Source organism: Corticium candelabrum, chromosome 14 (assembly GCF_963422355.1).
Source record: "Corticium candelabrum chromosome 14, ooCorCand1.1, whole genome shotgun sequence".
Classification (NCBI taxonomy): Eukaryota; Metazoa; Porifera; class Homoscleromorpha; order Homosclerophorida; family Plakinidae; genus Corticium; species Corticium candelabrum.
In genome coordinates, this window is record NC_085098.1 from 1,596,132 (window position 1) to 1,621,131 (window position 25,000).

The following is a 25,000-nucleotide window of genomic DNA, read 5'->3' on the forward strand; positions in this document are numbered from 1 at the left end:
CAGCTGACTGTATCAGATCTCTGGCGATGGTAAGTACTTCAGACATGTTATATTGACCACATGTCACACATTCATAAGGAACAGGTGTTTTGTCAGTTTCTTTTTGAAAATTTTTGAGGTTGTATTGCTACTTGTTTTTAATAGATAGTTTGCAACTAGAATGGTTGTTGATCTAGTCTGATTAGGTGAGGGCTGGGGGTATACACTGACTTAGAATTCTAGGCTTGGAAGTTACCTTATCTGGCTTAGGTTCCTTTAGTAATTGCAACAAATTGCATTAATGAAAAATGTCATACACAGCTGTGAGGCAACTAGGGTGAACAGAAGGAAGTCAGAGAAATGTTGTAGAAAAGCAACAATGGAATTTATATGGAACTGGCAGTGCTTAAAGGTGCTCGCTCACAATTCATTGCACACGTGCAGACACACCCTTGCAAATTGGAAATCGTGCCTTTATGCACACATTTACCATTTACCAGTTTTGAGAGAGCTTGCTGTTGAACGACAAAGTGATTTTTCAAGCTTTTTCTTGCTGCACGTGACCCAACAGTGGGTGGAGCACAAAGCATTATCGTTATGGCATTCGAAACATCTACCATGTATGAAGTTCTGTACTAGCTTATCAGTGTACCAATGCATACATCTGACTTGCAGCTGTTGAAAATGTCTGTAGAAGAAACACCGCTACGTCATCATCTGTCGCTAGGTGTAGGCTGTTCAATTGTAGTCAGCCACTGTAGCTACAATGTAAGGATAGATGCGCGATCCGTGTTGTCGGCATCATTTTGGATGACATCACGATAGTACTTTGGTTAGGGTCATCTACTCAGTATATACTCAGTGCATAGAGGTTTTTATGTGTATTGGACTTTTAGTAAGTCGTCATTAATTTTAATGAGATTTCTTGTCTTCTTTGTTACAGGCAAAATGTGGGAAGATGCCAGCAGTAGATGTGATTCTGCTATTGAAAGTTTAAGCTCTATAGCAACTCAAAGTAATGGCAAACAAGATTCCAACCAATCAAAACGAGTACGGTTTGCAGATGTCAGTTTGGCTGAAAGCGATGAGGACTTAGATCAACCTTCAAGAAAGAAATGCAGCTTGCGTGTGACTGGGATGACATGTTCATCATGTGTTAACCATATAGAAAAACAGATGTCTAGGAAACGTGGTTGGCAGCTAACAATTAGCTTTTTGTTTACACAGACACACACACAGACACACACACACACACACACACACACACACACACAGACACACACACACACACACACACACACACACACACACACACACACTCACACACACACAGACACACACACACACACACACAGACACACACACACACACACACACACACACACACACACACACACACACACACACACACACAATCCATTCCATTCCATATGCTGCTTGTGTTCCATGATTACCATGAGAGTACAGGAGATGCAGGCCACACACGCGTGCGCAAGCACACACACACACACACACACACACACACACACACACACACATTTTGACCTATTGAGCTGTCCATCCTCAATGGATGATAACAGTGTCTCTACGGACGAGATGACAAAGGAGGTAGAATAAAACTTAAAAACTACACACACACACACACACACACACACACACACACACACACACACACACACACACACACACACACACACACACACACACACACACACACACACACACACACACACACCAAGAAAACCCTAAGTGTCAGGAGCTGCCTCTCAGAGGTCACACCCCCAGCTGTTAAGTTGGGCCCTGTGCGCTACTCAGGGAACTCTGGGCATGTGCTAGCAAACTCCTGGAGCTGGGCCAGGCACTCGCAGTAGCACCGACTTGTGAAGCCACCTGTGGTGTGAGCACCCGAAGTCTCACCAGGACCCCAGTGGCTGATGTCACGTCACAGCCGATGGCCGCTTAGGACCCCAGTCAATGACCAGGTACTCATTTATACTCCTGAGTCAAGAGAAGCAAATGTGTGTTAGTTTGTTGCTTAAGGAAATTATGCCATAGATCGCCATTACTGTGACTTGAACTTGCACCCTTCAAGATCCCGGATGTAAACACTCCATAAGATGACTCTCTAACCAACTGAGCTATTACACACACACACACACACACACACACACACACACACACACACACACACACACACACACACACACACACACACACACACACACACACACACACACACACACACACACACACACGTGCACACACCGACAGTATGCACAGTACTGCAAGTTATAGTAATCACTAGATTGTTGGTATTGACTATTTACTCTCTTTTTCTGAAGGAATAGATTGATGCAATAAAAGTTGAAGTTACTAACAGGGTATTACTTATTTGTTTAGGTGTTGTATCAATTTCTGTCAGTCTTATGGCAGAAAAGGCTGAAGTTGAATATGATCCGTGTGCTACTTCACCCACTCAGTTGTGTCATCACATTACAGACATAGGATTTCAAGCAAGTGTAGTATCAGGAGAAATTCAAAAGCAGGGAATGCTGAAAGTTACAGTAGGTCTAAGTTCCAGAGTTATTTATGCTTGTATGTAATTTTTGTTTGTCTGTCACATTTGCATGTGTCTGTCTGTCGAAATTTATCTACAGTACTTTGTACTCAAATCTTAGTACATGTAATAAAATGTCAAATAGATAGAATGTCTGCTCAGTATACGACCCTTGGGTCGAATCTAAGTTCAACCTATCTAGCATACGTCTGCTCTTTGTATAAGTGCCCTATCGAAAATAATGAGTAACTAAGAGCAGTGCTTGACATAGTTTTTTTCTACTTGGTTGGACATATGTCAGTGCAAACAGAAGTTTGTTTGGACATCTGGTTGATTTGATTGGACAATATTTTTTCAATTTGCTTATCCCAAACTTGTGTCCTCCTAGATTGTGGTAGAGGTACTAAATAGTAGGGTTAGTGCTTTAAGATTGTTCAGATATCTGGTTGATTTTGATTAGACAATATTTTTCAATGTGGTTATCCTAAACTTGTTCTTCCTAGATAGTAGGATTAGTGCTTTCTGTGGTTATGAAGTGTTACCTGAGTGTGGTTTTAGGTTTGTAATTACAGTACACTACCTGGTGGTAGTTTGAGCATCATGCATTATACAAGTGACCCCAGATGTGCCGTTTAGCCTCTTTACCTAATTAAGTCATTCCCTATTTTAGTGTTTCCGCTGAAGGATCACCAAAATCCTACAAATAGAAGTCACTAGCGGTAAAATGGTAATACGTCCTTGCCAATTTGACTAGCTGTTACAGTGTACCATGTACACCTTTCTCTGGATTAGATCTTGCAATCACAGCACGCTAACTAATATGAATGGCAATTAGCGCAACACATTGGAGCTCCAATGACTAGAAGGCCAATCTATTGCGCTGCTCTGTTTATGTCCTGCACATAGTCAGCAGTGTGTGAAATAACGGCCGGACATCGGACATTTACTGACCAAACAAAGCATTTGTCCGGCCACTTGTGATTTTGCCGGACATTTTGTCCGGTTGCGTCGCATCAGGTGTGGAATTTCGTATGAACAACCCACATCCTCGCACATCCCAATGTCATGTCAACAAACTTAGTTTCCGGAGTTTGTGCACAAAACAAACGCAAACAGCCACGCGTTGTCAGCACAATACTGCATTCAAATCCCGGATGTAGCGGCTCATGTACACACGCCGGGGCTCCAAGGGTTGTGTGTGCAACAAAAATGCAGGGGACAGCCACGGGTGTAGAGATACGTGTACAGTACACGGTGAACGCGGCAGGATAGGAAACTCAGAGATATTTGTGTGTAGTGTTGTCTGTAGGGGCTGTAAGAACCCGAAGATGAGTAGGTTGTTAGCATAGCACGAAGTCACTAAACTACATACCATGGTAGACTACAGCTAGACTGTCACTAGCGTAGCGTAGTGCATGTTTTTGGAACGATTGCAGTTTCAACGTCTAGAGGTATGGCGCATATGCAGACGAAGATGACGTTTCCAAAACTCACTAGGTACGACAATTGAAGAACTGAACAGCATGCAGAATTTTAATTAAGCGAATGGGTTTGTAGCCAGGTTGCTGCCAGAGGAATGAAAGTCTGTCAATGGTTAGTCAGACTTTTTTTAGTAATTTGTCAGGTGGGTTGTACTAATTGCGTGCGTATGACTCTCTATCAAAGGCATGCAACATCAAAGTGTCATCTGCAGCCATGAAACCTGGCACTTAGTCAGGCATCCTCGAGCTAGCTGCAGTGGCAAGTGTCTTCTGTTGACCAGTTCGTGCAGAGTATCTCAAGAGATTTGGTTTGGCAACACAAATACATAGACACGTGTACCAACCTCAAATAAAATTACTGCGGCAACCCATGATAATTGTCATGAATTGATCCACTACAGAACTAGCTAGAGCTGAATGGGGAAACATATGCCTCTACCCAAACCACTTTGTTCCTTGTGCTTGCATATCTAGTGTGGTGGACTCAGATGTTGGAAAAAAGATGTGGTGGGATCAGAGTGTGTACACGTTTGCTTGCACATGTCATTGCTTCACTCCTCAAGGAGGTATTGCAAGGTCTTTATAATTACTCCCAAGCAGGTGTCCATTGGACTCGGCAAGAATATATATATATATATATATATATATATATATATATATATATATATATATATATATTAGTCTGTTAAATGTACGTGTATATATGTGATTAATTGTAAGTGATAAGTAGTATTTGCCAGGATTGGTATTTTTGACCAGACATTTCTAATGTCCGGCAAATTCTAAATTGACAGGACATGATGTCCGGTGGTCAGTCAAAGACTATTTCGCACACTGTAGTGGACATTCTCTGCATACGGCTTCCATAAGCGTCGAACTAGAAATAATCACAGTGAAGATGACAGTCATGGTTTTGAAGATGGAAGCAGACCGGTGGTAGAAACCATTAGGAAGATGACGATGACAATGATGATGACTTCAATAATGCTAAACTTTGATGATACTGAGGATAGAAGGGCTAATAGTTCAAGACTTTAATTTGACAAAGCTTTTAAATTTTGGTATAAAAAGCTAAGAAGGATGGCACTAAATGCTTGAAGTCTGGTTTGCAGACTTTGTCTTTCCAAATTCAGGTTCCTTTGTGCATGACATGTGTCTGATTATTTAATACATGATAAATGCTGCCTGTCTGTTCGACCAAATTATATGTCACTCACTAGCAGTTGTTGTCTTTTAGATTGTTTGCTGTTTGACATTTGGGCGATTTTTTCTTTGGTCTGAAATAAAGTGCTTGGCTACAACAAACTAAGTCCTTTAGCCAAGTGGATTCTAACCAAGAATTTCCAGCAGAAACACTGCCTATTTGGACCATTTATATGCTGACCCATAACCTTTTAATGAGTCAATATGTGTTTGATATCCAGAAACATAAGGAATTTGAGATGTTGCAGTTTGTATGACACCAAGGTCATTGGATCATTGGTGTAGCATGAAAGAAGCACTAGAGTGCTAAACCCTTGGCTGCTATGAGAACACAGTAGACTACACATACTGCTACAAAATACCAAGTCAAAATTCTAACAAAAGTGATTTTTTAACACAGTCGATGTATTACTTTGGTAGAAACTCAACATGCATGGAGAACATTGGAATGCAATTACAGGCTTTCATATAATTGGTGACATCCGCTCATGTGACAATTAGCACATACAACCATGCCGTAAAACAGTGGACCTACGTATATATGCGGAGTACATAATACTGCCCACATCCATCTATCGACTAGCCCACATTCGTCTATAGAATCGTTGAATGGTCCACGGCACTATTACTGTAACCTGAGTGCATCCGCGCCGTGGGTTAACATGAATAGAGGAATTATTTGAATTTACAAAATGCACTGTCAATGCCAACAGAGAGTATAAATGCCAGGAATTGCGATTTCTACCTGTGTATGGGTTATACGTAGCTACTCGGACAACATGTCCAATCATAATTAGAGTGATCGGACAAGTGGGAAAAGTAGTCGGACAAGTGGGAAAAGTAGTCGGACAATGTGCGATGACCCTTGTGTCCAGCTGTAGGAGCACGTTCACACCGCCACTAGGCTAATCACAGTTAGAGTAATTGTGATTAGTGTAGGTTTAGGGCAAAGGTGTTTGCATTGCTAATTATGATTATGAGTTACTTGCAGCATTCCATAGTGTCTATATTTAAACATCATGGCACGTGCATCATGCGTTGCTGTCCATATCTGGGACATACGTACAAAAGATGGAGTCTGGTACCACGATGTCCCAAACGGCAGATGCTGGAATTTCATTTGGTGACAACACAGAAGACAGTTTTGCCTTTAGATGTTTAATGTTTAAGCATGTACCAGAATGGAGGAGACAACACTCCTCAATTGATGCCACTTTTCCATGTTCTGTCAACATTTTGCTGGGTCTGCAGTAGAGTCCAGAAATAGAGAAACGGCTGTAAAGAGAAGCCTTCTTACTTGCTGTCACGTTAATGCACTATAGTGACGTGAGATACTTTAATGCTTTCTCACCCCAACAACCAAAATTTATGAAACTAAAGAAAATTTGTCTGCCTGCCTGTGTGCCTGTCTGTCTACGTGATGCCATAACCCAGTCTACCTTTGTCCAGATATTAATGATTTTACTTGGAATCAAGCCTAATTAAACATCAAATTGGGTGGGTTTGGCTTATCTGAAGTCAACAAAAACAAATACACTGCATAGGTATCTTCATGGCTCAATTTTTCAGAGAATTACCTAATTGTTTCCCTCACTTTTGCAATGTATTCAAGATCTGGTGGAAAATGATTCCACATTCTCTTCACTTGGATTCGATATTCATACGGTGTCAAGTCCTTGTCTCCAGTTAGATTAGGAGATGATGAAACATCAGGCATCAGTCATTTCAGCTACAAAGGGTAAGCTTCAGCACAATCTAAGCTTGGAAATTGGCCTCATGAGTGTAGCTCATTGTCTGTCGTCTGCACCTCACAGAAAGGGTGCTGCAAGATTACGTTCTGTTCAAGGTACAGGTCTGGGTTTTGGTTAGAAGCTTTACCATCCTCGGATAGGTAAGCACTTATTGCAAAGGATTTTCGTCTAGCATCCTTTCTGAGGCTCGGTCTACTAATGTCTTTTAAGTCGTACATAAACGAATGTGAATGTGGAGTAGAACTGGATGGAACTGGGTATAGTCTCCTTAACCTGCAAGTTTGGTGGAGGACCAGTCTGGCAGCATTATTCTATAGTGTCAGGGTGGTGCAGTTGTTTGAGCGAGCTCCAACTACGTCATCGCCAAGAGACCAGTACATCGAATCGGAGAATCGCCCCGACGTTTTAGTGTGTGATGCATTGGGAGACTCAAACACAGAGTTGGACTTGAGCATTGCTCGCCCTTGAAACAAGGACGGGACGTTTTAATCAGAGCATCTGAAGAGGCAGGCTATGCCGCTGAGAGACGTGAGATAAGAAAGAAATGCGAATACGAAGCTTTGTCAGTTCAGGATGGCACAGCTTCTAACTTAGTTTCCCTGGTCTTTGGACACTTTGGGTTCTGGGGTCAGGAGGCTGATAACTTTCCCAACACACACACTCTCTTCCTCTCTCTCTTCCTCTCTCTCTTCCTCTCTCTCTTCCTCTCTCTCTTCCTCTCCTCTCTCTTCCTCTCTCTCTCTCCTCCCTCCTCCCTCCTCTCCCTCCTCTCCCTCCCTCCTCTCCCTCCTCTCCCTCCTCTCCCTCCCTCCTCCCTCTCCCTCCCTCCTCCCTCTCCCTCCCTCCTCCCTCTCTCCTCCCTCCTCCCTCTCCCTTCCTCTCCCTCCCTCCCTCCTCCCTCTCCCTCCCTCTCTCCCTCTCCCTCCCTCTCTCTCCCTCCCTCTCTCTCCCTCCCTCTCCCTCCCTCTCCCTCCCTCTCCCTCCCTCCCTCTCCCTCTCCCTCCCTCTCTCTCCCTCCCTCTCTCTCCCTCCCTCTCTCTCCCTCCCTCTCCCTCCCTCTCCCTCCCTCTCCCTCCCTCTCCCTCCCTCTCCCTCCCTCTCCCTCCCTCTCCCTCCCTCTCTCTCCCTCTCCCTCCCTCTCCCTCTCCCTCCCTCTCCCTCCCTCTCCCTCCCTCTCCCTCCCTCTCCCTCCCTCTCCCTCCCTCTCCCTTCCTCTCCCTCCCTCTCCCTCCCTCTCCCTCCCTCTCCCTCCCTCCCTCTCCCTCCTCTCTCCCTCCTCTCTCCCTCCCTCTCTCCCTCCCTCTCTCCCTCCTCTCTCCCTCCTCCCTACCTTCCTCTCCCTTCTCTCTCCCTCCCTCTCTCTCCCTCCCTCTCTCTCCCTCCCTCTCTCTCCCTCCCTCTCTCTCCCTCCCTCTCTCTCCCTCCCTCTCTCTCCCTCCCTCTCCCTCCCTCTCCCTCCCTCTCCCTCTTCTCTCCCTCCCTCTCCCTCCCTCCTCTCTCCCTCCCTCCCTCCCTCCTCTCTCCCTCCCTCCCTCCCTCTCTCTCCCTCCTCTCTCCCTCTCTCTCCCTCCTCTCTCCCTCCCTCCCTCTCTCTCTCTCTCTCCCTACCTCCCTCTCCCTTCTCTCTCCCTCCCTCTCTTCCTCCCTCCCTCTCCCTCCCTCCCTCTCCCTCCTTCCCTCTCCCTCCCTCCCTCCCTCTCCCTCCCTCCCTCCCTCTCTCTCCCTCCTCTCTCCCTCCTCCCCCTCTCTCTCCCTCCCTCCTCCCTCCTCCCTCTCCCTCCCTTTCCTCTCTCCCTTCCCTCCCTCCCTTCCCTCCCTCCTCCCCCTTCCTCCCTCCTCCCCCTTCCTCCCTCCTCCCCCTCCCTCCCTCCCCAATATTAGTGGGTGTGGCTTTTTAGATGCTATCTATATTATGCTAAATATATCCAAGCAGCTGTAGCTGGCCTCTCCAACTTTGGAAGTCCAGTGACGCTCTTGGCAGAAACTAGCTGTTAGTTTGTAGCTAGTAGCTGTTGGTTTGAAGACGGTAATTAACCGCATACTTACGCTGTGGAGCATGTGGAATTGACGCATGTCGTCTTGGTACCATTTTTGCATATGCATGTATCTAGGTCAGCGGCTCGTACTTTCGAAGATGTACTGTTAGGTCATACTAGACAGAGTTCAGGGAAGTTGATCCCTAGGCCCTTTGGCCCCTGCCTGGTCCACCACGGGTCTGTTTGTTTGACTGTGTGCCTGATTTTTATGTAATACTGCTACATCTCACATATAGCCATCTTTTGAAACATTGCAGTTGTTTTTTAAACAAGATTTTTTAGGTAAAACATTTTAAACAATGTTATTGATGAGAAATTTGGTATTAGCAGGATATTATTAATTAGTGCGACAGGTCATGCAGAAACAATGCTACACAATAATCTGTGGGTTTTTAGATTTCAGGCATGACCTGTTCATCTTGTGTCAATCTTATTGAGCGAACATTGAAGAAAGAAGCAGGAGTAAAAAGTGCATCTGTCACTCTGGCTACCAGCACAGGGCATATTCAATATGACCCTAACATTATTAGAAGAAATGACATCATAACTGCTATCAATGGACTTGGCTTTAAAGCAGTCTTGCCTACTTTTAAAAGCAGATCTGCAGCTGAAAGGCTCAATCACAGTGTGGAGAGAAATAGGTAAGGTCATGTAATATTTGAAAACTTGCAGTAGCGTTAAGTGAATCATTTGTGAAGAGACAAACAATCTAACAGTTGGACAGAAAGATTTGCAGGTACACAGGTGGCTCAATAGACAAGCAGACTGACAGACAGACACATAGACAGACAGATAGACAGACCGTTTTCAGTCACTGAGTTGGCTCCGGGTAGTTTGCATTGTTCTCTTTTAAGTGTTAGATGTTAAACAATTTGTTTTAAAATGTAGCCGTAGTGAACTCTCGTAGTTGTGGAACTTTGCATAGTTACCTTGCTAGCATTGTATTATAGATGTATGTTTGAAATAAATGTTATTTGACAGACAGACAGACAGACAGACAGACAGATTCCCCGTATGGTCATGAGCAACAACTTACTCGCCAGAGGAGGAAAGAATGGCGTACGGAGTAAAATCTCTAGATTGGCAATGGGACGAGCTTCTCCAAGTCGATAGGCCAAGTCAAATGGCAGAGATTAAACGTCGAGACACACGCATATCTGCAGCTCTAAAGCTTGTCAGGTGTGGAGAGTCATCTCGTGCTGCACGTGTTCTTACCAGCACAGAATTATCTCCTCCTACGCAAGAGACTGCACGGAAACTGAGGTCAAAACATCCTTCTGCTACAACCAAACCTAATCTGGACTTACCTAATACATCTCATCTAATAGTATTGTCAAAACAGCTGCTGTTTAAGGTTATTCGGGAGTCCCCTCACGGATCTGGTGCTGGACCCTCAGGATGGCGGTTTGAGCATTTCAAAGTCTTGATTGAAAACGAAACTATAGCAGATGTTCTATTTGCATGCTCTGTCATTGCTGGGGGATCTCTTCCTCATCCCATGTCTGAGTTTCTGGCATCAGCTAGGCTAATCGCATTGTCCAAACAGAACAGAGATATTCGGCCAATAGCCATTGGAGAGTGTCTCAGACGCATTTCAGCTGGAGCCATCTGTTTGCAGAAAAGCAAAGGTTTTCACAGCTATTTCTGGCCTATTCAGCATAAGGTATCAATGAAATGTGGCTCAGAGATGCTTTTTCATTGTTGTGCTATCTCTAGACTCTTACCCTGATTGGGCAATTTTGAAATGGATGCCAAGAACGCATTCAACTCCATTGATAGACCTCACCTTTTGCAAGAAGTGTCATCTACATTTCCTGACATTTACTCTCATGTTAAACAAATGTATGGTCAAGCTGGTCGTCTAGTGTTTACAACTGCCAATTCTCATTTCCTCAGAAGTTGGTGTTCATCAGGGTGATCCTCTGGGGCCCACGCTTTTTTCTTTGGCAATTTCATCTTTTTTTTAGCAAACTGCAGTCTTCAGATTCAAATGTCACTGTACTTGCCTATCTTGACGACGTCTTCTTACTGGGTCCACCTAGAAAGTTAATAATCTCTTCCTTCAACAGCTTGAAGCAGTCTTTCACTGGAATTGGCCTAAGCCTAACAATAGCAAGCAACAAATGCAAATTTTGCTGAAAAGATAACTGTTACATCGTCACAAATCCCAGAGTTGTTAGGCATTCCTATCAAGTCAAATTGTACGGGATACCAATTGGTCAGCTCAATTTTCAGCTTTCATCCTGCAGCGACTTTGCTCAGACGGGATCTTCCTTGTACAATCAGCTGGAAGAGCTTGAGGATGTTCAGTGCGCCACCCTGTTCCTCGGGTTGTCATGTACTTAGGCTTAATCATTTGGATCAGATGATTGCTCCAGATATTCTCAAATCTGCAGCTACTGCACATGACCCTCAGACAAGATGCTGTTTCTCTCACCTGTTAGGATTTGACTCTATCTGATGCGACGTGGAGGCAAGCATGTCTTCCAATCAGGCTTGGCAGCTTTGGCATGATTTCTACTGCTTGTTCCTCAGTGCTTTTATTGTCTCTTTGTCTCACTCGGTGCTGGAGTTACTGAGACGCTTCCCTCATTTATACGGCGTTTGCCAGACTCTGATCACTCATTGTTTTGTCTCTCTTGGTGATACTCTTACAAAGGCCCTTCCTCCTGGCAAAAGCTTCTCAGATTTTCTATGTGGCAGAAACAAAATTAACAGTATCTCAACCACAGGCAAGCAGCAATTGAGCTAGACACTATGATAGAAGAGGCCTCTACTGCTCATGACTCAGCTAGACTTTGATCTTTGCAGGGAAAGGGAGTCGGTGCTTGGATCATTGCAATCCCCACCTTCTCCGAGTCTCGCACTTAACTTCGGTGAGTACCGCTTGGCGAGCTCCTTGAAGTTTGGTCTTCCCATTTTCCCTGATTGGGCGGAGAATTGCAATTACGGATCGACCATCGATGACAGCGGGTACCATGTAATAACTTGCAAGCTGGGCGGAGGCCCCGTTTAGTCTCATGAATCAATTGCGTCTTTATGGTCAGATTTTCTGAGAAGTCTACACATACACCACTGTAGAGAGCCACGCCATCGTTATGCAAACATCAAGGATAGGCCGGATATTGTTGATTTTGACACAGTACGGATCTATCATTGACTTAGATATATCTCTCGCCCATCCCTGGAGCTCTGAAACCTTTCCCAACTCCACATACACCGATGTGGCAGCGGCTCTGAGGCGTGAAGAAAAAATGGAAGAAGTGCAATTCGGAGAAGAGACCAGGCAGTGCCTCTGTGAGACTGATCCCCCTTGTCTTCGCGAGTTCTTTGGAAGATGGGGAGTAAAAGGGTTTCAATATCTGCAACATCTATCTCGCAGTTCATTCAAAGAGGAGGGCAAACCAAATGCACCACAATTCTTGGATTATTGGATGAAGAGATTTGCCGTCCAACTCTGAAGATGTAATAGCAAGACCCTTACAAAGAAGTACTAATCTCTCCTCAACGAATACAGCTGCAGGAAGACTTCAGTTCTCAGTGGACAGTCAGAAACATTTAGAGACCGGGACCATAGGTCACTTTTGTCTAGTCATAATGTGTATGTGTATTTAGTGTGTATATAGTGTGTATTGTAATTTTAACCAGTTTTCATGTATGTACTAGATGTAATGGACACGTAGATTAGCTATTGCTCTGGTGCAATAGTTCATTTATGGAAAATATATGTATTGACGGACAGACAGACAGACAGACAGACAGACAGACAAATGGAAAGATCTGCTTCAACCTAGAGCTAGGGTATCGTCTTCTAAAGATCATTCTTCACCTTTACAAGGTGTAAGAGTTAACCAAGCTAGGAAGGCAGCCTTGCCGCTTATTCGTTGTTTTGAGCTAGTACGAGCTGCAAGGGTCTTGACAAGCTCAGGTCTTGCGTGCACTTGACCTGACACCATCAATAAACTCAAAGCCAAACATCCCAGTCGATTGAAAATTCTTGATGTTGGTTTCAGTGCTCTGGTCTCAAGCATCTACCTGTCCAGTTGTTCAACACTGTTGGAAGTCTACCAAATGGATCGAGTGCAGGACCAATTGGGTGGAGCTATGAGCATATTACATCTCAAAGCACTTCTAATAGTCTACATCAGGTTTGTTTATCAATTGCTTCTGGGTCAGTGCCAACTTCTGCATCTTCAGTACTTTCTGATTCTAAATTGATTGCTCTAAAAATGTCTAATGGTGATGTTAGACCAATCAATATTGGAGAAGCTTGGAGATGAGAGAGTGCCCTTGCAATCTGTGTTCAAAAGAAGGCTCAGTTTCGTGCTTTCTTCTCCCCCATCTAACACAGAGTGGCAACAGAGAAATGTTGGTTTAACACATCCAGCTATTGCTAGAATTACACCCATCCTGGGTGATTCTGAAGTCTGACATAAAAGTTCTTTAATTCAATGGACAGATCCCATATGCTCAATCAAGTATCAACTTCATTTCCAGACATCTTCAGTTATGCTTTTCAGGTCTATTCAGGCCTTAATCCACTCGTGTATCTGAATGGAGAGGAGACAGTTGTCTTGGAATCTCAACAGGGTGTCCACCAAGGGGACCCTTTAGGTCCAGCACTGTTTTCTATAGGGATGCAGCCTATTTTAGTCAACCTTCAGGACAGTCATCTTTGATATTCGTGTGCTAGCCTGCTTGGATGATGTCTTTTTGTTGAGTTCAGCAGACAAAGTTCTTTCAGGTTTTGCGGATCTGACCTCATCTCTATCTTTTGTGCTAGTCTCCTTGTTGAGGAAAGGAAGTGAAATATATTGTCAGTCTGACTCTTCATATCAGTCAATTCCTGACTTCAATACGATCTAAGTCACATGACAAGGGACCAAGGTTCTCGGAACTCCAGTGGGTGCTCATGTTATGTCATACAATCATGCTCACAATATGCCAATTCAGGAAGATCATTATGCGACCAGTTACCTCTTCTGGAAGACAGTGAGAGTGCTCTGTTACTTCTTAGATACTGTCACGTTCCCAGAATTAACAGTCTGGCCAGAACTGTTGCTCCTAGACAATTCCTTCAAGCTGCAGAAATTCACAACAACCAGACAAGAGCATCATTTCATTAGCTATTTGGAGGCTTAGTCATGGAAGATTGAAAGTGGCTTCAAGCTGTTTTTCCTATCAGGAATGGTGGTTTTGGTGCGACGTCTGCAGTCATAACAGCTCCTTTTGCTTTCCTCACAAGTTGGGCTCACACAGTGCTCACGTTACCTCAGTGTTTTCCAGTGATGGAAGAGGCAATTGCCAATTTACTAATCAGCATCAGCCTGCTGGTTCAATTGGCTATGACCTTTACAACTCTCTTCCTGCAAATGAATTTGCCAGATCTGGTCATGAATCGTGTTAAGTTTTAGTAAGGCAAGAAAATCAATTGTCATGAACAAGGTTGCAAAATGCACAGATTTTCAAGTTGTTGCAGTGTTCTACATTCTAAATCATGGGTTCAAATTAGTCACTGGAGACATTTGAGGAAACTCATTGACATATCTGAGACACACTGGAGACATTAATACATAATATCTGTTAGTATCAAGAGAAGATTGCAATATGCATGTGTTGTATTGTAACTGCAATTCTGCATGAGGTCTGTAAATGAGCATAGTACATATAATCATTGCATGCCACATTGCTACTATGGTGGGTGTAAAGTGTAAGCAAAATAGGTATGGCTATTACCTATTACCTAAAGACCATTTAGCGGTCAAGTTTGATTCTGTGACCAGTCATAACTGTTAGATACACATTTTGTTTTTGTAGTGGAACATTTGAAATGTCATTATTAGTAGATAGACTACAATTAATTGATTATAATTTTTGTGTTACAACAACAATAGTCACTTCAGCAAGACTTGAGCAGATGTAGTCAGCCGATCTACAGCATAACTATTGGGTACACCTGCAATTAATGTGTACTTGCACTTAGTTTGTGAAGAGTTGACAGGTGGATTTGGATATTTGGACAACTGCACGAAATGGGCAACCAAATTGGCTATAGAGTAGAAAATAAAACTCATTGTTGAAGGTGCTTTATGAGGTGCAGAGTTTGTTTCTTCATTATTTTTTAGTTATTTCATTTTTTTCAGTTTGTAAGTCATGTTCATGTTGCTCTCCTCCGAATTCTACGCTCTTGTCTTATATGCTGTAGGTGGCGGCGAACATTCGTACTTTCTACTCTGTTTGCCATTCCAACAATTATTATTGCTATTCTATTGAAGAACCACTGTAAACAAATCACAATACTTTTTTATGGTCTCTCTCTGCACAACTTCCTTCTTTTTATTCTCAGCAGTGTCATTCAGGTATGGATGCTAAGAAACGTGCTTGGTTGTGTCGTTTTGTGACTATACTGTATAAAGACCAGTTCACAATATGACGCTCAACACCGGCATAGCATAGTAGTGTACTGTAACGAAGTGTACACCGAGCATTCAGCGTCAATTGTGAACATGGAACATTCTGTTCTCTGATGTCCCATGACTCTTTGTGACGCTCCGCTCCTTGATGTTCAAATAGACTCAATTTTTATTTCTAGTGTTGCTGAGCGTCTCGAGTCAGCATTCAATAGAAATTGAGCTGCTTCACCACATGTAACACCCGTTTCCAGTGTACAGTGCTCCTAGCCTGGAACTTCCATACCAGAGAGCGCATGAACTGTTGTCTGGACCAGAACGGTACTAAAATGATTTTGGAAATAATCTTCTAAGCCGATCTACGTCTTAAATCCAGAATGTTGGCTCTAAAGTCTGATTGGTTTAGCAGTAATTGATTATGCTAAGTCCACTAACTCTGATTGTACACGTGAGAAGTTCTCGTGGGTGCTAAGTGCACGCCAGAGGTGCTAAGTGTCATGAATGGAGACTCTGGTGCATGCACTTGTCTTAGTTTTAGTTTCAGCTCCAGTTCTTCGATCTTTTCAAGCTTGCGGTGAGAGGACATGCACAACATTGTCGATAAACCATCACCTTTGACAACTGGTTGAGTGGTAGTCTTGCTAGTCGAGCAGTTAGACTAACTAGCATTCTGCCGTAGAATCGAAGAGTCGTCATTTCATGCCATCCACCAAGATACTGCTGCAAACACGGCAGACATCTCTTCTTTGTTCATGAGATCTCCATGCCATATAATTGTTTGTGTAATGGAAAGAGCAGTATCTTTCCATCTCATTATTGAACTAGGTAAAACGATCCTACGCTGTTAGACTACCATGTAGCATCGCTTTTGATAAGTACTTCCGAAATCATTTTAGTATTGTTTTGGTCCAGGCTTTGGTTTGGAAGTTTGAGGCTAAGTGCCCCCATGCATAAACACTCATCCGGGAGTGGTGCTAGGAAAATGCATGTAATTCAAATGTTCTGTCATGTCTATTGACAAGATTCAGCAATCGTAGTCGTATTTTGTTGTGAAAGAACTTGATATTTTCTTCGTTTTGCACATTTGTTCGTATTTACGCTACGGTGTTTCATTATTTAACTAGTTATTTTGCAGAAAGGGACATGAAATGATTATCTAGGTAATCATTGTGGGGATTTTTGAAACATGCGCATGTGGTCGTAACTCTCTACAAAATGGTAATGGAATATGTTGAAACGCAAGGATAACACAGCAGAGACGATTTCTAAAATTTTCATTGTGGGGATTTTGATTGATGCCTTTGACGTGAAGATATGACAACATGAATAAGTGCAACATTCTGTAATATGCCAGCCATAAATATTTTCATTTACAGTCAAGAAAAACAACCAAAAAGCTACACAGAACCTAAAATCTAAGAATTAAACAAGACAACTAAGGATCGAACGCCTGAAAGACAAGACTGAGCATCATTCGGTCTTCTGTAAGTGAGAGTGACAACCCAGTCATCCAAACAGTCCTGAAGGTCCTCATCTAAGATCTCCTTGTCTGGTATAAGTTGCCCAAGCTCACAAGAACTGGCAGAAACTTTGGATGGGTCTTTCATGTAGTCAGACATCAGCGAAGGAGACGCTAACTCATCATTCCCAAAATGGGGACCCTCCTCTGGGTCAACAGGAACACTCATTCGCTTCTGTCTAACCTCGTTCAAAACACTTCCTCTGTCTTTGAACAGCTGTGCTCACTCTGATGCACGGCAAAGAAGACAGTTGCAAGAATATGACACAGTTGCTGTGCAACCGCATAGCATTACAGCAGTGAAAGGCAGAGCTAAGTTTATCAACCAATCAGTAACAGGCAATGCCCCTAGCGACAGCAAATCATCCTCTTGTATTACTAAATTTTTTCTAGAAGGTTCTGTGACATCATAATTACATTACCAGAAAGCACATCTAATCAGCTACATCGTACGACCTCGGGGGCCTAGGCTATGCTGAAGTTATGGGCGTTTATGCGTGGGGCACTGTACTGGACGAACGTCGGTTGATATGGAAGAGAAGCTGATGATAGATAGATGCAGTGAGGAAGTATTCTTGCTTGTTGCAAGTGAATTCCGGATTCGACAGAGATGTGGGAGCAAAGAAAACGCATGGATGTAGTTGGCCATTGATAACTGCTTACTCAAATGGAAGTTGCCGAGGGACCGCATTGTACAGGAGCTACCAGACTATTACATCGTCTGCATTCTGGGTCCCCGAGACCGAGATACACTCATTGCCGCTCGTTACCTCAGCCTTTAATCGTGAATGCTCCAATAATCTAGCAATGTTACTTAATGTTACCCTACGCCTTGCAGTGTTACTCAACATTACCCTATGCCATGCTGGTGTTGAGCATAACGTTGTGAACTGGCGTTAAGTGATTACTGATTGTAGTTGTGTTGACAGGTATTTGGTGGCTATCAGTTTTATGTATCAGCTTACAAGTCATTGAAACATGGAGCTGCAAACATGGATGTTCTCATTGCAATGGCCACATCAGCGGCTTATCTTTACTCGGTGTGGTTAAAGCATTCTTTGTGCTGATTTTGAAAATTGTGATTTTCTTTGTTTTTTCAATTGCTGCAACTAGTTTGTCACCAGTTGTTTTTATAAATGTGTTTAACAAGAATTTAATGACCAGCTTGGTTAAAAATTAGTATAACACTTACAGTGGTAGCAAGACTACATTGTTTCAAATGTCTCATTTATGGTGTTGAAAATTAGGCAAGACTAATTGACAACTTTTTAAAATTTTGATTGCGTCTGCTTTTTTAGGTTGGTGTTGTTTTGTATGCTATGATTGTTAAGAAATCTCTAAGTCCTATCACGTTCTTTGAGACGTCACCTATGCTTTTAGCTTTTGTATCTCTTGGCCGATGGTTAGAGCACATTGCCAAGGTAATAAGATACTATGTATAATATTTGTCTGTATGGATGCATGTTGGTCTGATGTCTGTTAGGCAAAGACGACAGCTGCATTGTCTAAACTCATGCAACTACAAGCTACAGATGCGACTTTGATTTATGTTGGTGAATCACATCAGATTATCAGGTTTTACATTACACAGTTTATGCTATGTAGATTATGGTGTATCTGTGAAACATCCCAGTAGTAACTTGAGCATGCGTTTGCTAGGGTTGTATTAATACTGCTGTGAACAGATTGACTGATGGATGTGATGTCATCATAACACTGGTGTGATGTGATGTGGTGGTGTGACGTGATCATATGGCTAGTGTTAGTTAGCAGCAGTGCAATGTACACGTGCACCTGTCAGTCTACTCTCTATTCAGTCTTAATATTGACTTATGAAAATTGCAATAACTCGTATTTTTGGTCTGTTTGAGGCGATTTTGATGGCATTGGAAGGCGCAAGAGCTTTCATTTTTTCCAAAAGTGCGGTCAGGCTTTCTGCATATGAAGGTCTGTAGTGTCTAGGGAATTATTGTTACTATATGGTTATGTGTTAAGTGAACAGATCTGTCCTGTCTCAGCCTGGGGCACGTTCATTTATTCTATTCCCACCATTCCTGAATGAGAATGCAAGGGAATAATCGAAAACTATTCCAGAATGGCCAGTTAACCATTCTGATGAAACCACTACGTCGATCTACCGGTTTGCTCGGTTTAGTTTGTTGTTTGGTTTACTCGAGGTGTGAGAATGAAAGGAATGCCTATTTTTGCCAAGCCCCAAACTGTACATGTGCATGGTGTACACTGTAACATGGCGTGACTACTTTCACTATCACTTAATGCCTCTAGCAAGGTTAGAATCACAGGAAAGACGGTAACAGAAGCGGAAGAAGAAATACTATTATAGTTGTTCTTTTTTTCAGCATCCATCTTGTACAAATCTACACCTTATCCTGGATGCTCCGGGAGACAACCCGACGCAATCCGGAATGGATGAATAGGACTTTGTTGTGTGTTTGAATTAGAATGGGTTGGAATGACTTCAACCGGGTATTCCAGAATAGTTGTAATAATGCACCCCTGGTGTGGTGTTTAGTGGCCTGTATCCCATGTGATTAGATATAGAGCAGATACTTGTGGGTGTTTGCCATGTAGTTCACAACAGATGTCTGCGTTTGTAACCTAAGCTAGCAGGTTTCGCATTTCAGTGCTTCTTCATTGTCTCTGCTATTGTCTCTGCTACTGTCAATAATGAGTATCAATTTGTTCTCAAACATCAACGGTTATTGATTTTGTCACTGAATGTTTATTATTGTTAAGACAAATTCATTCTTTTCTGAAATCCTTGTAAGTGACATATTTGAACACATTATGGCTTCATAAAGAACAAAGAATGAAATCATGGCATGATGGCAGTTGCTGCACTTGCATTTGTAAACTCTAGTAGTCACTCACCATTGGTTTGGTTTTTGTATTTAGAGGCCAGTTGGTGACTTTGTTTTGTTTGTTTAGTGAAAAGACGATTGAAATTGATTTTATTCAACCTGGTGATGTTGTCAAAGTTGTACCAGGTGCTAGAATTCCTGTAGATGGGATGGTCACATGTGGTTCAGCAGCAGTTGATGAATCAATGATTACTGGAGAAGCCTTACATGTCACTAGGACAGTTGGAGATTGTGTTATTGGTGGCACTTTGAATGTGAATGGTATACTTCAGGTCAGGGCAGATAAAGTTGGAGGTGATACAGTGTTGTCTCAAATTGTTCAACTGGTGGAAGATGCACAGACGTCGAAGGTTTGTGAACAAGCAATGGGGCATTTCATACAGTACATAATTGGACAACTGTGTGTTTGCCTGCCTTCCTCCCTATGTGCATGTGCACATGCACATGCATGTGTGATACTTGTCTGTTTGTCTATTTGTCTGTGTGTGTGTGTGTGTGTGTGTGTGTGTGTGTGTGTGTGTGTGTGTGTGTGTGTGTGTGTGTGTGTGTGTGTGTGTGTGTGTCAATCATATATTTAGAACGAACTACTAACAGACAAAACTGGCAAATCCCAAGCAATAACATCAGCATCTACTTTGTATCATACGAGCATTGAATTTCCACAAATTAACAAACAGTTGTTGCATTAAATTTTAGAGTACGTTTGTGTAAACGGAATACTAGTCGCAGTCACTACTTTAGACGCAATAGTTTTTTATGGTATCGAAACTAGCAGGAGTCAAAAACTATACATTTCCACTGCTAGTGAGAAGAACAAAGCCCCACTGTCAACAATTGCTTCTTTTTATTTGAGATCCTTCTAAAGTTCACCAGCTGCTGCAGCTGAACTGGCATAAATTTGCACTGTTGGTAGCAAATTTCAATTGCATTGTGTTAGGGACGTAAGGTCAAAATAAGCAGAACGTCCAAACAGAAAGTTGGGATGGTGAATGTCACCAGGGTGATGTCAGTCTGTTACGAAAATCTGTTTTAGTAAGGTCCCTTTATTATTCATCAACAGCACATTATAGATGGTGTCCCTCAAAGCATCATGACGTTTTGATCAATGAGTTCTTATGACAGCTGAGAAGATGATCACCGAACTTGTTAATCAATTAACCACATGGGCAGCGTACAGCCTTTGGATGAGATGGAAAAGAGGAATACCCAGCCGAAATCAGAGATATATTATCGCCTACTTTTTGAAGGCAGACACAGCACCGTACGAGATAGGATGCGCAGACTGCAACAACGGTTGACCGTGCCATATATACGGATTCTATTATAATCTGACATAACCTCTACTCGCTACCGCTCTCCAGCCAAATCTAACCCAGTCAATACAGCATCGCTTTTTGTGCTATTCTAGTTCAATCAAACACCATACCGGTCTACTGCCCAATCACAGTTACCCACGTCACAAGTCATATGTATCTAAATCATATATATATATATATATATATATATATATATATATATATATATATATATATATATATATATATATATATATATATATATCCAGGATGGTCTATGGTGAATGTCTTGTCTTTTTGTTGCTGTTTGACTGTGCAAGGCAAGAAGAACAGGAGAAGGAGGAGTCCCAAGTCTATGTTGGTTGCTGTCGCAGCCTTCGTCTTGTACGTCGGTCCCCCTTTGAGACTGAACGTTGTTTTGCTTTGTTTTTGGCATTTGTTAGTCTTTACTGGAAGAGGTGGAGTTGTTTGCAGTTTCCCACCTTTCGATTTGCATTGGTTTTGACGAGGTGGTTGGTGTTCAATATCTTCTCGTTGCTTTGTCGTCTCCTTTTCTTCTTCTTGTTCGTTGGTGAGGATTTCATGGATTCGTGCAATTTCCTTTATGTGCTTCGTGCTATGCCGGTCTTTGGAGTCCTTTCTGTCAACTGGGAGATGTGGTGTTCGTCATGTAACTTCTGTTTTTGCTGTCTTCTATTTTCGTCTTCAACTTACTTTTGCTTGTCCATGCTTCAGTTTGTCAGTGAAGTCTTCATGGATTCATGCAATTACCCCTACGTGCTTTGTGCTATGTCAGTCTTTGCAGTCCTTTTTGTCGACTGGGAGATGTGGTGTTTCTCATATAACTTTTGTTTTTGCTGTATTGTATCTTCTTTTTCACCTTTCCTCTGCTTGCCTTTGCCTCAGTTCGTCAGTGAAGGCTTCATCGATTTGTGCAATTACCCTTACGTGTTTCTTGCTATGGCGGTCTTTGGAGTCTTTCTGTCACCTGGAGGATGTAGTTTTTGTTATGTACCTCCTGTATTTGCTTTCTTCTATCTTCGTTTGTTTCTTACTTCTGCTTGTCTGTGCTTCAGTTTGTCAGTGAAGCCTTCTTGGATTTGTGCAATTACCCCTACGTGCTTTGTGCTATGAGCTTGGAGCCTTTTCTGTCAATTGGAGGATTTGGTGGTTGTCATGTGCCTTCTGTATTTGCTGTCTACTATCTTCATCGTCAACTTACTGTTACCAACTACGTTCATATAATATTCTTGCGTATTTGTCTTTGCAATCATTGTTTTTTATTGCTAGCTGTGTAGATCACTATATATATATATATATATATATATATATATATATATATAATCTGATTTTTTTAGGGTAGGCTTGTCTATTTGACATAACAGTCAGAAATTCATTACAGCCATTGTATGTGAAAAAGGCAGCAGTGAGAGCAGGAGTCGCAGCAGAAGCAGGTGAAGAACAAAAAGATATTTGTCATGAAGACAAAGTCCTTGCTTGTGGTGGTCTCTTTTACCCTTTGTTGGTGGAGCCTTTGGGGCTCTGGTCTCTATTCAGCATTAAAATTAAAATATGAAAGCCATTGCTTCTAAACATCAGCAGTCAGCGGACTAAAATTTAACCAAGCTTTTCGAAATATCATGGAACAGCTGTCTCTTCAACTGTAGAAACATAATGCAAGAATGATTTACAAGAGAATTCAGCTTCAAGTACAGGATGTTGATAGTTGGGATATACCTAGTGTAGTGTAAGACGTCGTACGTTAGGGGATGTTAAGGGGAACGTTTGTGGGGGATCAGTTTGTATTTCTATAAATATATATGAAATGTACTTGTGGTCAAGTTCTTGACCCTTTTGGCGATCATTTAGTTAGCTGTGGTCACAGCCCTCTCCAGATTAGACGCCACAACGCTCTTTACAAAGTGATTTATCACGCTCTTCTAACAGAGAACGAGCATACGAAGAGGGAACAATGTGGTTCTGGATATGACAACAGTTGTCCTGCTGATATACAGCTGTGGCCAAAAGTTGTCGGACACCTTAAAAAATATAGTTAAAGTGAAAAATATGGTTCTCACCAGAACTTGCACTGCACATTATGACCTGTTTACTCAAAGAGAGTATAATACACCAATATTTAAGCAGATTTAGGGATAACAAATTACTTTAACCTGGTATAGCAATTATTTGACCAATAGCTATGTATTCCATTACAGATGTGTTTGTCGCCATTTAGAGAATAGCCAATAAAACTATATTTAAAAACAACAGTTTTATTGCACAAGTGTAGCTATAAGTCTAGCAGAAGTTTCTGAGCAATTTGACTCATACCAAGCTCACGATGGCCAAGACACGGAACTACACCGAGGCGGAGAGGATCAGGATCCAGGTGCTGCATGAGAAGTGTCTCAGCTGCCGCCAGATTGCTGGCAGGGTTCGTAAATCCCCTGCTGGCGTTGCAGCCTTGCTCCAGAAACTCCGTCAAACCGGTATTGTGAGGGACAGGCGTCGCACTGGACGGCCACGGGTCACCATCGCTCGAGACAACAGGAACCTGTGCAGGATGAGCTTGCGAAACAGGAAGAAAACAGCAGTAAAATTGCACCAAGAATGGACTAATGGTGGTGCTGTGACTGCTTCCGTCAGGACAACTCGCAGAAGGTTGCTAGACCATGGTCTGAGGTCATGCAAGGCCCAAAAGAAGCCAATCATCAAACCTGACCAGAAAAGGAAGAGGCTGGCTTGGGCTCGTAGGCACAAAGAATGGACTCAAAGACAGTGGGACCATGTGTTATGGTCTGACGAATCCAGTTTCCAGTTGTTCGCAACTCCAGCGAATGTGAGGGTACGAAGAAGGCTCGGAGAAGAGTGGAACAAAGACTGCATCGTTCCCACAGTGAAGCATGCCTCGGGATCTGTTATGGTCTGGGGGTGCATGTCAAGTTCTGAAGTTGGAAGGCTGACTGTCTGTGATGGAACAATCAACTCTGAGAAGTATCAGGTTATTCTCCGTGATACAATGTTACCTGCAGCTCGTGAGATGTTCCGGAATGGCCAGAACTACACATTTCAGCAGGATAATGCTCCATGCCACACCTTAGTCTCAACAAGACGATGTTTCCAGACCAACAACGTTCGGGTGATGGACTGGCCGCCGCAATCACCAGACATGAACCCAATTGAGAACCTGTGGGGCGACCTGAAAATAGCTGTTCGACGTCACCAGCCGACCAGCAAGGCCCAGCTGAAGGCTGTACTCTAGGACGAGTTGCAGAGGATAGCTCCTGAGAGGTGCCAGAACCTGGTGAACAGCATACCGACAAGGATATCAGCTCTGATCCGTGCCAAGGGACTGTGTACAAAATACTAGCAATTATTACTGTGATATTGCTAATTTGTTGCTGTTATTCTTATCTCAAATGATGTCTTTTTCTATGTTACATGTTACTCCATATATTTAATGATCCTGTTTTGTTAGTTTTGGGGCATAATTGATATTTATAATAAAAATATCAATTGACCAATTTATATTTTTATTATAAATTTTTATTATAAATTTTCAGTAATATTGCATTTATTACTGAACTATAACTGCATTGCTAATCAAATATGACCAATTTACATAAAACATGACATGTGTCCGACAACATTTGGCCACAGCTGTATTTCATTCTTATTTTCTTCTGTGTCGCCCCCGCTTTGTCGATGTTACTGTAGCCAACAGTCTGCAGCCTTTGTTTATTATTGAAGCTGCCAGCAATGCAGGAGCTGCTGCGGAAGCTTGCAAAGACTTTTGTCACACTGATAGAGTAACAGCAGTTGGTGGTATCTTTTATCCACTTGCTGTGGAAACTCTCAGTCTCTGGACACCATACAGTCTCAAGATT

The 25,000-nt window shown here is 42.6% G+C and overlaps 2 protein-coding genes across 2 annotated transcripts in view; both read left to right on the forward strand.

Moving 5' to 3' along the window:
• The window catches only part of LOC134189628 (copper-transporting ATPase 2-like), a 48,578-nt gene that overhangs the window by 7,185 nt on the left and 16,393 nt on the right, over window positions 1–25,000 (forward strand). Inside the window, exons 3-10 of the mRNA XM_062657964.1 lie at window positions 923–1,171; window positions 2,380–2,543; window positions 9,404–9,648; window positions 15,213–15,366; window positions 17,866–17,976; window positions 18,235–18,357; window positions 18,420–18,511; window positions 19,886–20,168. Of these exons, the coding sequence (XP_062513948.1) occupies window positions 923–1,171; window positions 2,380–2,543; window positions 9,404–9,648; window positions 15,213–15,366; window positions 17,866–17,976; window positions 18,235–18,357; window positions 18,420–18,511; window positions 19,886–20,168 (1,421 nt within the window). The remainder of the gene's footprint in view (window positions 1–922; window positions 1,172–2,379; window positions 2,544–9,403; window positions 9,649–15,212; window positions 15,367–17,865; window positions 17,977–18,234; window positions 18,358–18,419; window positions 18,512–19,885; window positions 20,169–25,000) is intronic.
• Window positions 9,655–13,103, forward strand: LOC134189630 (uncharacterized). The gene has a single exon (XM_062657966.1). It carries the CDS (start codon window positions 10,062–10,064, stop codon window positions 10,734–10,736), a length of 675 nt encoding a protein of 224 aa, XP_062513950.1. The 5' UTR covers window positions 9,655–10,061; the 3' UTR covers window positions 10,737–13,103.

Bases quoted from the DNA above. Each gene is read 5' to 3' on its own strand.
- LOC134189630 (XM_062657966.1), top strand. From the start codon at position 10,062: ATGGCGTACGGAGTAAAATCTCTAGATTGGCAATGGGACGAGCTTCTC.